Consider the following 15,573-nt stretch of genomic DNA (forward strand, 5'->3'; position numbering starts at 1 on the left):
GACCCCTCAACTCAGGTGGGATCACCGCCCTCACATCATCAGTAGAATATGGCACCCATTCAAACTAAAACAAATAATATATAATTTTTATCAAAATAATAATCTAATTATATAACTATAATCTAAAATCGATTTTTTAAACATTAAAATTCATACATGTGTGCCAACCTTCTGATCGATTAGAACCCTAATCTTTTCTAAATCATCAGGTAGCTCCTGATGATTTTTCCTATCAGTAGACCACCTATTCAAGGACAAAAATTTGTTATATGCTGTATAAAATTATTAATATACAAAAAACAGTTTTATAATTACCTCAGAAGTAGTGGAAATACGAATGGGTTCTTCACAACGGATAAAAAGGGTAATCGATACCATGCCCAAGACTGCAGCAGCAGGAGACATCCGCCGATAGCATTACGCCTGTAGTCAGTGGCTCTATACATCTCCCTGTACAGCAAAGCCAAAACTGCCGAGCCCCAACTGAATGATCCGGCGAGACAAAAGTCGCTAAGATGTCGCAACCACATGCAGTGAACTAGGTTGCGCGATTTGTCCGGCATCAGCAACCCTCCTATCAGCTGCAGTATGCATGCCCATGCATACATCTTAACCTCATCCTCAGAGGCGTCTGCGCTCAACTCCCGAAAATTGGCATCTAACCAATTTAACGGTATCCTACCTCCGATAAAATTTTTCGGGACACGTCCTAGACTATCCCGACACAAAGTAGTCCAAGAACCGGAAGCTATCCCCGATATCACATCTCCATCCACCGGAAGCCCCAGGTGCATAGAAACATCCTCAAGCGTGATCGTGCACTCTCCGCATGGAAGATGGAATGTGTGGGTCTCCGGCCTCCACCGCTCTACTAAGGCAGAAATCAGGTCTGGCTCTATCATACAATGACCCTAATATCTACCTATGTAACCGAATCCAACCTCTACTAAATACGACAAGACACGGCTGGGTATCACTAACTTAAGATTTCTAATAAAAGGATCTAACACACGGTCCTTCTCCTAAAAATAAATAATTACAAAAATTAATTCTTAATCTAATAATCATGCATTAAATGCATCAACTAATTATTACTAATAATTTAAATTAAATTAAAACGTTAAAATGTTATTGTATCAGCAAAGTGTAGAGATATATGATTTCCATCCGAGCGAAGTAGATTGCCTTCCATTATATATCTGCAAAAGAATTATATTAGTAAAATATTAAATAAAGTAAAAATATAATAGTAAAAAATATTATAAAATATACCTTAAAAAGAGAGTATTTGAGAGAAATTTAGAGAATTTGAGAGAATTTGGTGTGATAAAAGTGATTGAGGATGGGGGTATTTATAGGGAGGATGGGGACGGGTAATTAGGGGTATAGCGCGCCCCCTGCACCGCGCTATACCCCACGTGTCAGATATCCAGGTATAGCGCGGTGCAGGGGGCGCACTATACCCCACGTGGCGCCAAATCATCGTATAGCACGGTGCAGGGGGTGCGCTTTACTTCTAAGGGTGTTAGATCGGGAAATATAATTTGACCGGTGTTAGATCGGGAAATATAATGTTTACCGGTGATATATCGGGAAAATCACCCATTTTCAAATTCATCCCCACACCCACTAGCGACATACCCATCTAGACCCGCCTGACAGCAAACTAATGGGATGTTGGAGTTGGTTCCCAGACAGTTCGTGATGGGGTAGCAGCGCATGCTTCAATTTGTCAGAGGAGTAGCTCTACGAATGTTATGGAAATAGATTGTAGGGAGCATGTAGTCACAGAGCTAGATTGTTGTGTTGCTTTCGATGTTAATGCTCATAGTGCGCCTAATATGGGTTTTGAGGGGCTAAAGAACATGGAAACTGCTGCTTTTGATGTTAATGCTTATAGTACGGCTAATTTGTGTTTGGATGGGCAGCATGGGCTAAAGAACATGGAAAGTGACGTGGTTAGTGGGATTATGGGTTTAATCAAAGAGCCGAATATTTCCCTAATTAAAGACCAGATTAAAGACTAAATATCCTTAATATTTGGATAAATTATATGTTATATATTATACAATATTAAAATTTATAAATTAGTCTCTAAAATTACACCTAAATTCATAATGGTCCAAAATTTAATAGATATTTAACGGGGCGGGCGGATGCGGGTAATGTCTCAAAACCATTACCCGCCCACCACCCATGACGGGTACCACTTTATAAATCCACACCCGTCCACTACCCGCTAAAATTATACCCATCCCCGCTCCAATTGGAGCGGATGCGGAATCCACGAAACTGTACTCGTTTTCCATCCCTAATGCTTACCAGTGGTAATATATGTTTTATAGACTTAAATAATCATCATTCAAATTATTATTTAATAGTAATAATTAAATAATCAATAATTAAATAATAAAATCAGATACGAAATTAATTTTAATTATAATTTAATTTAAACTATTATTTTTGTCAACATCGATCGTTAAAACTTGGTGGTTTCAAATTCAAGCCAAAATTTTCTAATCTTATTGGCTTGTTGCTAATGGTTAAACAAAAGAAACAATTACTACCCTTCCAAATAAATGAAAACAAATATATATATATATATATATATATATATATATATATATATATTTTAGTTAATTAACGTTGATTTTCTATGTTTCTAGCGTATGTTTTTGCATGAATTGCAAGAATAATAATACCGCCTGCCGCCTCTTATTTATATAGTGTAGATACACTAACAATTTGGTACACAGAAACAGGGTTTAGCATGGAGCTTGACGTCGAAGTGGTCTCCCATGAGATTGTGACGCCATCGTCCCCGACGGCAGACGGACTTCGCCGCTACCAACTATCGTTCCTTGATCAACTAAACCCCTTGCTCTATAACTCTCTGGTCTATTTTTATCCGAAAATATGTGACACCGACGCCGATAAAATCACGATTTCCGATCGGTTAAAGCGATCCATTTCCAGTGCTTTGACGTATTTCTACCCGTTGGGTGGTCGGATGACGGAGGACCAACTGTTCGTTGATTGTAATGATGAAGGGATACCCTTTGTGGAAGCTCGAGTGAACTGCAAACTTTCCGAAGTTTTGAACAAGCCAGTCCCGAAGGAGCTCAACAAGTTGCTTCCTTTCGAAATCCATGGAGACCATAAAATTCTCCTCGGAATCAAACTCAACGTTTTCGACGGCGGCGGGATAGGGATCGGGGTGTGTGTTTCCCACAAAATCGGAGACGCCCTTTCGTTCTTCTCGTTTGTGAAAACATGGGCAGCCATTGCTCGTGGGGAGACGATGTTGATCGGCCCGGAATTCAAATCAGCCTCTCTTTTTCCACCACGGGATCTCAAGGGATTCACACCAAGAATCAGTCAGTTGAAGATCGAACAACTTGTAACGAAGAGGTTCGTGTTTAGTACCACCAAAGTGGAGGAGATCAGAAGAAAATATTCCGAGAAAAATACCCAAACACGCCCGACTCGCGTCGAGGCCTTATCGGCGTTCATCTGGGACCGGTTGACTACTTCCATTAACGTAAGATCGAAACCCAACACGCTGTTCATGATTAATCACATGGTGAACATACGTCCAAGAATCGAACCCCCTTTGCCGGAGTATTCAATCGGAAACTTTTTTAGCTTTTCACTGACGATCCCATCAATGGAGGACGGTAACCTCGTTTCCCAGATGAGAGACTCCATAAAAGCAGTGAACAATGAGTACGTGAAGAAGCTCCGAGATGGATATAATCACTTGGACTGCTTTAAAGAGAAGACAGCGAGTTATGGAAAATGCGAGATCGTTGCGTTTACTTTCACGAGTTTATGCAGGTTTCCTCTATACGAAGCTGATTTCGGTTGGGGGAAACCCATTTGGGCAGGCTCCAGTGATCGGGAAATCAATAACGTGGCTACTTTCATGGACACCATAACCGGTGATGGGATCGAGTCTTGGATTACCCTAAAAGAGGAAGAAATGGAGAAATTCGATTCGGATGAGGAATTGCTTGCATATGTTGATGCTCCAAAAAGCTTGTAAGGATTATTTACTTGTTGTATGTGTTTCTTGTCTGCTTTAAATATTGTGTACACAGTTCTCTGTGTTTGTTGAAAGGGGTGTTTATAATTCCGTTTAAACTGGATTAATCGAACTAATCAAAATTTTAGTCGGTTAATCATTGATTATTTTTGGATTTAGTCGGTTAATTGTTAATGATGTTTTCAAACTTCAATTATCGATTAATTCATTTTAAAATCGCTTAATTAATCTAATTAAACTAAATTATTAAATATTTGATATATTTTATATTATTTAGCTTCAAGGGTGTTTAAATTTTGGTTTTAACCGAATAAACAAAAATATTAATATTTAATATATGATATATATTATTTATAAATTTCAGTTAATTTGGTTAACCGACCAATTAATCGAACTTACTTCGGTTCAGTTAATTTTTTTTGAAAAAATTTCAATTCGATTAACTATTAACTAAAAAAAATTCAGTTAATGAATTTTGGATAATTCAATTGAACAAAATTAATCGATTGAACATCTCTATTTATTGAAGCACTGGGGTTTTAAGAGTAATCCAGCTCAATTCCAATAAATCCAAATAAATATTCTCTAATTATAAACATGTAATCAAGCCTAGAATGTACATATCATAAACTATAAACAAATCAAAACATTAGTAAATATTAAGATTTGAACATGACCCTAAGTGAATATTTTTAATTTTACAAATTACCTGAATGATAAAGAGAACTTTTAATTAATGTTGTAGCATTCACTCTATTTAAAAAATAATCTTTCCATCATCTCCTACGAAGAAATTGATTTTTAGTAGGTTGTCACGAAATATCATCTTAGAATGTTAGATTATTAAAAGTTTAAAATGAACAAATTGTCAAGTTTATGGATGATTTTTTTTTGTAAAAGGGTACTTTGTATTAGATAATACAAAGTACACCACCTCATGGACCTCATTAAAAAACCTCCCTAACCTTAAATGGAGGAAAAAAAGTGAACCAAGAGGTGGAAAAGAATAAAATCATGTATATCACAAAGCAACAAACCATTCAAACCCAAACCGCACCAAAACTCACACAAACGCCCATAACTACTTAACATGTTACATAAGACCTTGACAATCAACAACACTCAACCCAACACACAATAACCAACAATAACATCCTAAAGACCCTTTTGAAGTAAAATCAGTGGATAATCTCAAAGAACACAACCCTAAACTTCACACAATCCCAGACAATCATGCACCAACCTCAAAAACAAATCTCGTGCAACCCCAAATTGACCGTGTCACTCCTTATTAACTAACACAACCCACCTTTTTTAATTATCAGAATTAGATAATGAACTATCAGATAATTCAGAGGGATTTTTTTCAAAAAAAAAAAATTCAAGGACTACAAATTTATTTATACGTAAGAAAACTTGAAATCTAGATATATAAAATTTGAAAATATTATTGGTAAATGGCAATTATTAGTTGGTTTAACAAGATTAAAGGTTTGAGTAATGTGAATCAAATTAAAATGGTTGCTCTAATAACGAGTAATAATCCATAAATAAAAAAATTCGGGGAATTTTTGCATTACACTACACGTGTCTGTATGTCTGATCATTCATTTCTTCGTGTTAGAAGTCATTTGGTCTGCTAAAACAGGTGCCAAATTTCACCGATCTCCTGTTTCCGTCTCCTCCAAAAATAATAAAAATTAAAAGGAAAATAAATTCACTTCCTTTTCTCCACCTCAGCTCCGTCTTCCTTCTCGCGTTTTCTTGCCTTCCATAGAAAATAAAAACCTCTTCTCGTTGCTTGTTTGATCGGGTTTCCAAGTTTCTAAATTTGGGTCGAAATTCGAAGAGATTTTTGAAGAAGCGGAAGTTTCTTTGATCCATTTGATTCGTCGTGAACCCTGATTTAGACACATCCACTAGAAGATAAATGTGCATTCCCTCATGAACTGAAGACATGTCTATCAAGAAATAGTTTCTACCCTAATAGAGGCATCTAAGAAATGAGGATTGCTATAGGTTGCTTTATGTATGTTTTTCTTTTCTGCGCAATCAACCTAAGTGTAAGTCCAATGCATTTATGGAACTAATCAAAGTTACTGTTAGCTTTCTTAAATTATTGTTTACCTTCTATTTGGCTAAGGTGCTTTGTTGCCTAACTCTAAATCAACATCCGATATTGCATTTGAATGCAATGACATACATAGATTTTATTTTTATATATATGTGTGTGTGTTGAGTTCTTTGTTCAGATTGTTGGAGGCTACAAATAAAACCTTGATGTCTCATTTCCAAAATCTCGTGTTGCATGTATTTCCGAGATAATATCATGTTTTCTTGTGGATGGTGAGTGCTGAAGTTGGTGGGAAGCTCAGAGTTTTCCAACTCGACAACGAAGCACTCATCGACTTGACACGGTAGATCGAGGAAATACTTTTGGTCTCTGATGCAGGTTGGATTTGATCGTGATCGGTTTTCTTGCTGTATGGCGCTTTGCACGGCAGGCCCTGGTTTTTCTGCAAGCAGCGGTATACCATATCCGATCTCTTGAATCTCAACTTGCTTCCATAATAATTGGAATGTTTTCTTTTAACTTCCATGCTTGGGATTGGAATTAGCAACGGTGCAACTTGTTTCCTATTTGGTACTTGATTCGTAGTTGCTCTTCCATTGGATTGTATTAGACATCTGAGAATATATACTGCTGCTGTACATTTAAGAAAAGTTGAATGGATTTTATGAAATAAAGCCTTTACTTCCTCATCTAAGCGTAAATATAATTTTTGGTATCAAATTTCAGTATTTATGTATAACTAGACATCTCACGTTCTTCCTTTCATGCAATTAGCCACCTAAGATTTTGTTTTTAATTACACGTGCTCAATTTGATTTGTTCATACTTAAAATTATAACATGATTTAGCTAAAGAGAGAATATAAGTTATAAATTCAAAAGTTAACCATTAAAATTCTAAATATAAATAGTATTATATACCTAATTTTAACATATAAAAGTTAGATATCATGTTACACGTAAATACTAAAATTAAATGAAAAAACGACATTTACCTAAAATCTCGAAATCTTAAAGATATTAAGATGGTCAATATGTACTCATTATTTCTCTTATTACAAAGTGGAATTGTATCTCTTCAGTATTCTTTCTACTCTTATTATCATTAAGATGTACGACAATAAATTAACGCAACAAATCTCAAAATAACCTAAATCGATATATCTATAGTTTTTATTATTAGTCATTTATTAATCCGTTAATCTGAATTGACACGAAAAATATCAACTATATAAAAAATTATCCGTCTCTCTTAAAAAGAGAGAGAGTGCTCTCCCATCTCTCTATTCTTTCTCATACTTAAATCACCGAACATGGACACATACTTTAACCCTACCTTCGACAATAGTGAACAACAAATTTTCATTAAAAAAAATTTGCTATATATATATATGATCAAGGACGGATGTTAGATTTTATGTTGGGAGCGAATTTGAACTTATAAAATTTTATAGACGAAAATATATTTTCAATTGAAAATATATAAAAAAAAATCTAAAATAATTTTAAATTTTGAGGGACGACTACCCCACCTCCCAGGTCCATCCCCGTATACGATCACAGGAACCACTTTTCTTCAATATTGCGCTGCAAAACTCATGGATTTAGCTTATTCCAAACCTTTAGCTTTATTATTTTTCTCAATTGCGTTTAGATTTATCTTCAAACGGTTAGGAATTCATTTTCTTACTAATCCAAAGTTATTATCCGAAACATATGGATGCATGTCTTGTTTTCCAGCATGTTTATATTCCTTGGGGAACATGAGATATTAATCATGAACATACATAAATTTCTTCAAATGGGAATATACGTAGAAAACCATAATACAAAGAACAGTAAATGGATAAGAATCTTTATAGGGTTATGATCAGGATCCATCCATGGGAAGGTTTAATCTCATTCTTCTTGTTTACTTGTCATTCTCCTTTTGCTTACCTTTCTTCCTCAACTCTTTAATCCATTTGAAACTCAGAAACGACTTGCTAACCTTGACCTTGCCGGAACCTTCCTTCTTCTTCTTCTTCTTGTCGTCGGAAGCTTCCGTTCCGGGGTCTGGGTTTGGATCCCATTGATCAGCCCACGATAACCCTGAATCCATTTTCTTCTTCCCCGTCGAATCTCTTGTTAAGTGCTTCTCTTTATATATCAGATTTTGGTTTGACCGGAGAAGACAAGCTCGGCAAAAACTTGGTTATTTTGTGGGTGACCAGCATTGATCTTCGTTCGACCTTTTCTTTTTAGGTTATTTTTGGAGTTCAACGTTTGTTGTGTGTGTTTTTCTTGCATGATATCTATGTTGTCTATGGCTTAAACAAAATGCTAGGTTTAGCCATTACATTAATGTTATTTGTTGTAACATATTTAGTTAAGTTTAATGGACCCGACTCAACACGACATCTATAGTTCTAGTGAATTATATCTATTAATTTTAAAATAACTACCCACTTATTATTTTTACATAGGAAAGAGGTAAAGATTCACGTTGGAAAAAAGATGAAATTGAAAAATATTATTAATTGAGACCAAAGATGATGTGATGAGCCGAGTCCATCTAATAAATTTTAAGTTTAATGGGTTTATATAGGTTATTTGTTGTAGGTGATTTAAAAATATTTAAATTCAAGAGATTAATTATGGATGGTTATGTTGCGCAACAATTAATTTAAAGTTAATTCAATATGATTTTTAACTTAAAATGTTATTATGTTCCTCTAAAATATTATACACATATAAACATTTTCATATACAATTAAAAATATTACATTATGTTAGCTTTAGGGTTTACATTAGAATAAATTTTACAAATAACCAAAATAAAAATAATTTAATTTGTTTATATACTTATTGTTGAATGATGATATACTCTCGATTTTTTGTGCTTGTATGGTGATCTTTTATGGTGTTAATAATTTTGATTAAAGCATATTGCTGAAAACAGTGGAAAATATTAAATTACATTAAATTGAAGAATATAGTTTTAAAATTATAAATCAATTTGTATCGTACTCAATTCAAATTAATTATTTATATTGTTTATTTGAATTAATTAAAATTAGTAGTTACACATATTCTCAATTTCATTAGGTAAATAATAATTTAATTAAAAAATATAGAGAGAAATATTATAACAATTATCTCTAAATATATAAATGACATTTATATTATTATTCTCGAATGGATCAAATTGATTACTTTTACTCTAAAGTTGAATTTGACCCAAATTTTAAAAAAAATTGAATCTATAAAATCAAATTGAATATAACTTATCAAATTAATGAAATATATATATACTGGTAAATGTGATAAAAAAATAAAACAATAATTAAATATTAGATATGATTTTGAAAAAATTGAAAGTTTAGTTATTAAATCAGAATAAATATTAGGTACTAAATGTACAGTTTACCCTTATTTTTAATATTATAAATTTACAAAAAAAAACATCACAAACTCTCTTAAGACATTTCGACCGTCAGATCACTTACCACCGCATATCGACCAATAATCTTGATCTTCCATCACCAACTTTATTGAAGACACTGTAGACAATTACTCCCCATCTTGAAATTCCTCTGTTTACCTCTGAATTGTTCCTGGTTTTTTCACAACAACAACAACAAAATCAAATTCCCATATGTATGGGGTAAGGGGGAGGTAGGGTAGTAGGCTGCCCTCAACGTCAGGTTGGGAGTAGCTTCCGTGAAAGACCTCCGACAGTCAGAAAATTAAAAATATAGATAAAATGCAATGCATGTATAAATAAATACATAGCTAAACAGTATTCATATGCAGTCATTAAAATTATATGTGCGTTTGTAATGGGAATTAATCCCTGTAAAATAATCCCTGCGAAAGAATCTCTGCATATAGACAGAACCATAAGACCCAGCTAAATTTAAAAGAGGAAACATGAAGAGAATGATAAACAAACGTCAACGATATCAAGTCCAGTTCCTGGTTTTTTCAGTTGAGTCGAATCGCGAAGCATCAAGGATCATTGGCGGCATTTTACGCTATGGTACGCCATACTTCCAAACTCTTATTCCTTTCGTTTTTTCACTCGCGTTGGGTTTCTCGTCGATTCATCTAACTGTTTGATCGTAAAATGTTGTTTGTTTCTCGTTTATTCCTAGATCCAATCGATTGCTTTTTTTTTCTTATTTATATTCTGTTTTGATGCGGTTAACCTAGTGGCAAATGAGCGCACAGGAGAGAAGATTTTAGTTTTCATTTGCTAGAAACTAAGTTTTAGGGTTATGGAATTATTTTTAATTATTGTGTGTTTTAGTTCTGATTGTTCATTTGCATATCTCAGTGGAAGGAAGTTGAGGTGATTATCGAGGAGTTAGGAATTTTTTTAGTTGCTTAAAAAATTGGATGCGACTCATATTTTGCAATCCAGGAAGTAGTTTCTAAATTTATTTCTCGGGGAAATGGTTTAGTTACATTCATAGAGAAGTCGACTTAAGTTTTGACGGACTGATTAATTTGTATAATCGAAGTTGATGGATCTTTTGTTATTTTTGTTTCTTTATTTTTGTTGCTGCTGGCTGCACTGAGTGTATTATTGGCTTCCAGTTGTCTCTTCAGTGCTCCCCTTGGACTATTTGATAGGCTTTTCCTATGTCAGTTGCTTCATTCTAACATGTTTGCTACTTCATATTTGTTATTTTCTTCTTTAGTGTGTTGTATTTGTTAGATTTATTTCTGATAATTAGATCATTTCATGGAAGCTGAGAAATTGATTAGTTATGTCCCAATGTCTTTTTGGGGGTGGGGGTGGATGCAGTGGCGGATCTAGAAATTTAAAAATGGGGTGTGAAATTTTAATTTTCTTTTCTTAAAAATAATGGGTATGCAAAAATTGTAATTTTTTTTCTTTTTTCCTTAACACATTAAGCTAAATTTAACCAATTTTCCAAAATAATAGAGATGCACTTGGCCCCTATGGGGCTTAGTGCATCCGCCACTGGGTGGATGTTCAATGAAAAAGGAAGGATAAAGAGGTTACTAACGGTTGTTATTTCTTTGCGTAGGCACCCATTAAGGTCATTCTTTCCTTGCAAAGGGCTGCATTGTTCAGAGCTGGCAGTGAGAGGTGGAAAATAGGCATTAGATCGTTTAGTACTCAAGGAGAAACGACTGCTGGTGCTCCACAGCCACCTCCTTCGCCTCCGCCACCTGAGAAAACCCATTTTGGTGGTCTAAAAGATGAAGACCGTATTTTCACCAACTTATATGGGTTGCGCGACCCTTTTCTCAAAGGTGCCATAAAACGTGGTGACTGGCATAGAACCAAGGATTTAGTACTCAAGGGTGCGGATTGGATTGTCAATGAAATGAAGAAATCTGGACTCAGGGGACGTGGTGGTGCCGGTTTTCCATCGGGCCTAAAATGGTCTTTTATGCCAAAAGTATCTGATGGCCGCCCTTCTTATCTTGTTGTCAATGCTGATGAAAGTGAACCTGGAACCTGTAAGGATAGGGAAATCATGCGCCACGATCCTCACAAACTATTGGTGGGATGCTTGATTGCTGGGGTTGGGATGAGAGCTACGGCTGCTTACATCTACATCAGGGGTGAATATGTGAATGAACGTAAGAACCTTGAAAGAGCTAGAAAAGAAGCTTACGAAGCTGGACTGTTGGGGAAAAATGCATGCGGTTCTGGTTATGATTTTGATGTTCACATCCATTATGGTGCTGGTGCTTATATTTGTGGTGAAGAAACAGCACTTCTAGAGAGCCTTGAAGGAAAACAAGGGAAACCTAGATTGAAGCCTCCTTTCCCTGCTAATGCAGGGTTATATGGCTGTCCAACCACTGTCACAAATGTGGAGACAGTGGCTGTTTCTCCCACAATATTGAGACGTGGTCCTGAGTGGTTTGCCAGTTTTGGGAGGAAGAATAATTCTGGGACAAAATTGTTTTGTGTCTCAGGTCATGTCACCAAGCCTTGCACAGTTGAGGAAGAGATGAGTATCCCACTTAAGGAGTTGATAGAGAGGCACTGTGGAGGTGTCAGAGGTGGATGGAACAATTTACTTGCAATAATACCAGGAGGTTCTTCTGTTCCACTTTTACCCAAACACATATGTGATGATGTCCTGATGGATTACGATGCACTCAAGGCTGTCCAGTCAGGGCTGGGAACTGCTGCTGTAATTGTGATGGATAAATCGACCGATGTAGTAGATGCAATTGCAAGGCTTTCTTACTTCTACAAGCACGAGAGTTGTGGGCAGTGCACACCCTGCAGGGAAGGGACTGGATGATCATGGAAAGATTGAAAGTCGGGAATGCAAAGTTGGAAGAGATTGACATGCTTCAGGAGGTGACCAAGCAGATTGAAGGGCACACAATTTGTGCTTTGGGTGATGCAGCTACTTGGCCTGTGCAGGGTCTTATACGACACTTTAGGCCAGAGCTCGAGAGAAGGATTAGAGAGCGTGCCGAAAGGGAGTTGCTGGGGGCTTCTGCTTAGTTTCTGCCCAGGTTGCTTCTGTCATCTTTTGACTTTCAATTTTTTGGTGCAGTTTTTTTTTCCTTCCAAAATATGTAAGCTTGCATTATTTGGTATTTATAATAATCAATTTCCATTTTGTCACGTGAAGTTTTTTTTTCTATGGAATTCTGTATTTGATTGTCCAATTTCTTTTCGGTCATCCACATTATGCATGCTTTCACAACACATTGTACCCTCTGATACGTATGTGAATTGTTTCATGACAATTAACCTATTTCCTTTAGTGTCCTCGAGGAATTCATTGTAATTTTCCCTTCATATCAGCTGGTAGTGTCAACCGGTCCAGTAGTTGCCTGGTTACTTAGAAATGGTCGAAAGAACTTTACATAGTTGCTTTATTAATTAATATCTGGTTTCCTGGTCTCAAGATGATTTTGTTGAAATAATGTGAAAGAAACGGCAAAGGAGGCATAAGATATAATACGCAAATCAAGTTTAGTCATTTTCAAGTGGAACATGGCATATAGGACACAAGTTTATTGAGGCAGTGCATGCTTAACATTTAGTTCCCTCTTTTTAAGCCATGGAAATTAGTAGGATGGTATATATTATCACCATGTTTCTTTATCCGTTGCATATTCATATATATCAGTTCACAGCAATTGCTAGTTTAAATTTTGAAGTTTTTGACAAGTTGTTTCATTCTATGTAGGGAATTAATTTCCTATTGCAAGTGGCTATTATGGAATAATAATCAAAACTCGGAGCATAGGCGATTCTCAGGCATCTGATGGTGTCTGGTAGTGTATTATTTGTTTTATCCTAAGATGTGTTAACAACGTTTCATGTTTTAGAAAAATAATGAACGTCTCTAATGCCTAGGCGGGGATACTTGTTTTGTTTCTCATAGCATCCACAACATTTTCCTTTTTTCCTGGCCATTTTGATGAACATAGTTAACGATATCGGTATTCATTCTTTATTTTGAACATATAATGATGTCTGTTTTTCAGTGATCATAGATGTGGCTTCTGGGGTAACCGGCGAAAGGATAAAAACAAAAAATTTCCCTATAATTAAAAGTGGTTGCATCATGTAGATTTTAGATATTGAAATGAACGGTCATGGAATAAGAATAGCTTGGATTGTGCTAAGCTCTGGAGTCGCAGGTGTAATTGAGTCGAGTCGAGTTTAAGTTGCAAGATTCTTGACTTGAGTTTAATTTGGAACCAATGAAGTAACATTTTAAGTTTGGAATTGGGGTTCGTTTGTTTTGTTTTTTTCAAAATGTTCATGTCGTAAATATCTAGAAATAAGAATGTTCCAAGAATGGATGCTTTTCACATGTTATTCAAAGACCTTTTCTGCACATTTTGTTCTATAGAATTATGAGTTCATAGTTACAATACAAGACGGTCCAATAAGGGTCTATGGGTAACTAATGCGCTGGATTAGTTTAAATAGTAAAATTTGAAGCATTCAGTTCAAATACATTTACAAAGAGAGAATGATATGTTAAGGATAAACAAATGAAGAAGACTGTTGGATCATAAACTTGATCCATTATGGGAGCCTAAACCCAAACCCAAACTAAATTGATGTCATTACTTACATCATTTAATTAAAGATGTCATTGCTTACATCATTTAATTAATGATGTCATTGCTTACATCAATTTAGTTAGGTGAGAGTTAGATATTTGTTGAATTTGTAATGGTTTAAATTAGTTTATTTGTGTGGTGTAGGATTGTTCTTGAGTATAAATACCCCTTCCCATTTTAGTTTTAAGCATCAAGAAAAATTAAGAGCTTCTAAGTGAGTGAAGAAGCAAAGTCTTATAAGAGTGAGTTGTAGTTCTTGTTTTTGAGTGAGAGTACTCTTGTAATATTTGTTTGAGTTTCAATAAAAGTTGTTTGTGTGAGCGTTTTATTTCCAACAAAGTGGCATCAGAGAGAGTTGGAAAGATCGAAGGTCTCGACGAGGAATACGCGCTGCCAGAATTTTCTCAATCTGAGTTCTGACGCACCGCCACGCACCGCCGGAAGACTGCTGCCAGAAAATCGAGTTGACTCACCGAGTTGAGCCGATTCAGCCGAGTTGGAGCCCTTGACCGAGGTGTCCAAGTCCCTCCAAAGTTTTTTTTTTTCATCGTTCCGGATTCATCCGTGCAATCGGATTTTACAAAATCTCATTATATTGAGAGATATGGCAATGGTATGGCACCATTCCAAGTTCCGACACTCAACAACAACTACGACAATTGGAGTATCAAAATGAAGGCACTTCTTGGATCACAGATGTGTGGGATATCATAGAGAAAGGCTATAATGAGCCTGCGGATGATGATGTTTTTGCTACTCTTACACCAGATCAAAAGACAACTTTGAAGGATTCAAGAAAGAGAGACAAGAAGGCTCTCTACCTCATCTATCAAGCATTAGATGATGATGGTTTTGAAAAGATTTCAAGTGCAAGCTCTAGCAAGGAAGCGTGGGAGAAGCTGCAAACCTCTTACAAAGGATCCGAGCAAGTGAAGAAGGTTCGTCTCCAAACATTAAGAGGTGAATTCGAATCCTTAAACATGAAAGCATCTGAGTCTATTTCAGATTATTTCTCAAGAGTAGTAGCTGTTTCTAATCAATTAAAAAGAAATGGTGAAAAGTTAGACGATGTGAGGATAATAGAGAAGATACCGTTCGTTGGATCCCAAATTTGAGCACATCGTCGTGACGATTGAAGAAACTAAAGACTTGGAAGAAATGAAGATCGAACAGCTCCAAGGATCATTGCAAGCATACGAAGAGAAGCATAAAAAGAAGCATGAGTTTACTGAGCAACTCCTCAAGCTGAACTCAAGGATATGCATGAGAGCCAAGCAATGATAGAAACCAACGTGGCCAAGGCAGAGGTAGAGGCCATGGACGAGGTGGAAGTCGAGGTCGTGGACGAGGCTGGAATTACAACAATAACAATTCCAACAACAACT

At 35.8% G+C, this 15,573-nt stretch overlaps 2 protein-coding genes and 1 pseudogene across 2 annotated transcripts; 2 read left to right on the forward strand and 1 right to left on the reverse strand.

Annotated features, from left to right (window-relative positions):
• Nucleotides 1-2,770: 2,770 nt before the first annotated feature.
• LOC120184296 (stemmadenine O-acetyltransferase-like) lies at nucleotides 2,771-4,067 on the forward strand. The gene has a single exon (XM_039188797.1). It carries the CDS (start codon nucleotides 2,771-2,773, stop codon nucleotides 4,043-4,045), a length of 1,275 nt encoding a protein of 424 aa, XP_039044728.1. The 3' UTR covers nucleotides 4,046-4,067.
• Nucleotides 4,068-7,967: 3,900 nt separating this feature from the next.
• On the reverse strand, nucleotides 7,968-8,219 carry LOC120184339. Its single transcript, XM_039188835.1, has one exon. The coding sequence runs from the start codon at nucleotides 8,217-8,219 to the stop codon at nucleotides 8,031-8,033; it is 189 nt and encodes a 62-aa protein (XP_039044766.1). The 3' UTR covers nucleotides 7,968-8,030.
• Nucleotides 8,220-10,078: 1,859 nt separating this feature from the next.
• Nucleotides 10,079-13,578, forward strand: LOC120184327 (annotated as a pseudogene).
• The last annotated feature ends 1,995 nt before the right edge of the window (nucleotides 13,579-15,573 follow it).

This window comes from Hibiscus syriacus, unplaced genomic scaffold, assembly GCF_006381635.1.
Source record: "Hibiscus syriacus cultivar Baekdansim isolate YM2019G1 unplaced genomic scaffold, ASM638163v2 tig00112864_pilon, whole genome shotgun sequence".
Classification (NCBI taxonomy): domain Eukaryota; kingdom Viridiplantae; phylum Streptophyta; class Magnoliopsida; order Malvales; family Malvaceae; genus Hibiscus; species Hibiscus syriacus.

Excerpts from the sequence above, each read along its gene's own strand:
- LOC120184296 (XM_039188797.1), top strand. The coding sequence starts at position 2,771 with ATGGAGCTTGACGTCGAAGTGGTCTCCCATGAGATTGTGACGCCATCG.
- LOC120184339 (XM_039188835.1), bottom strand. The coding sequence starts at position 8,219 with ATGGATTCAGGGTTATCGTGGGCTGATCAATGGGATCCAAACCCAGAC.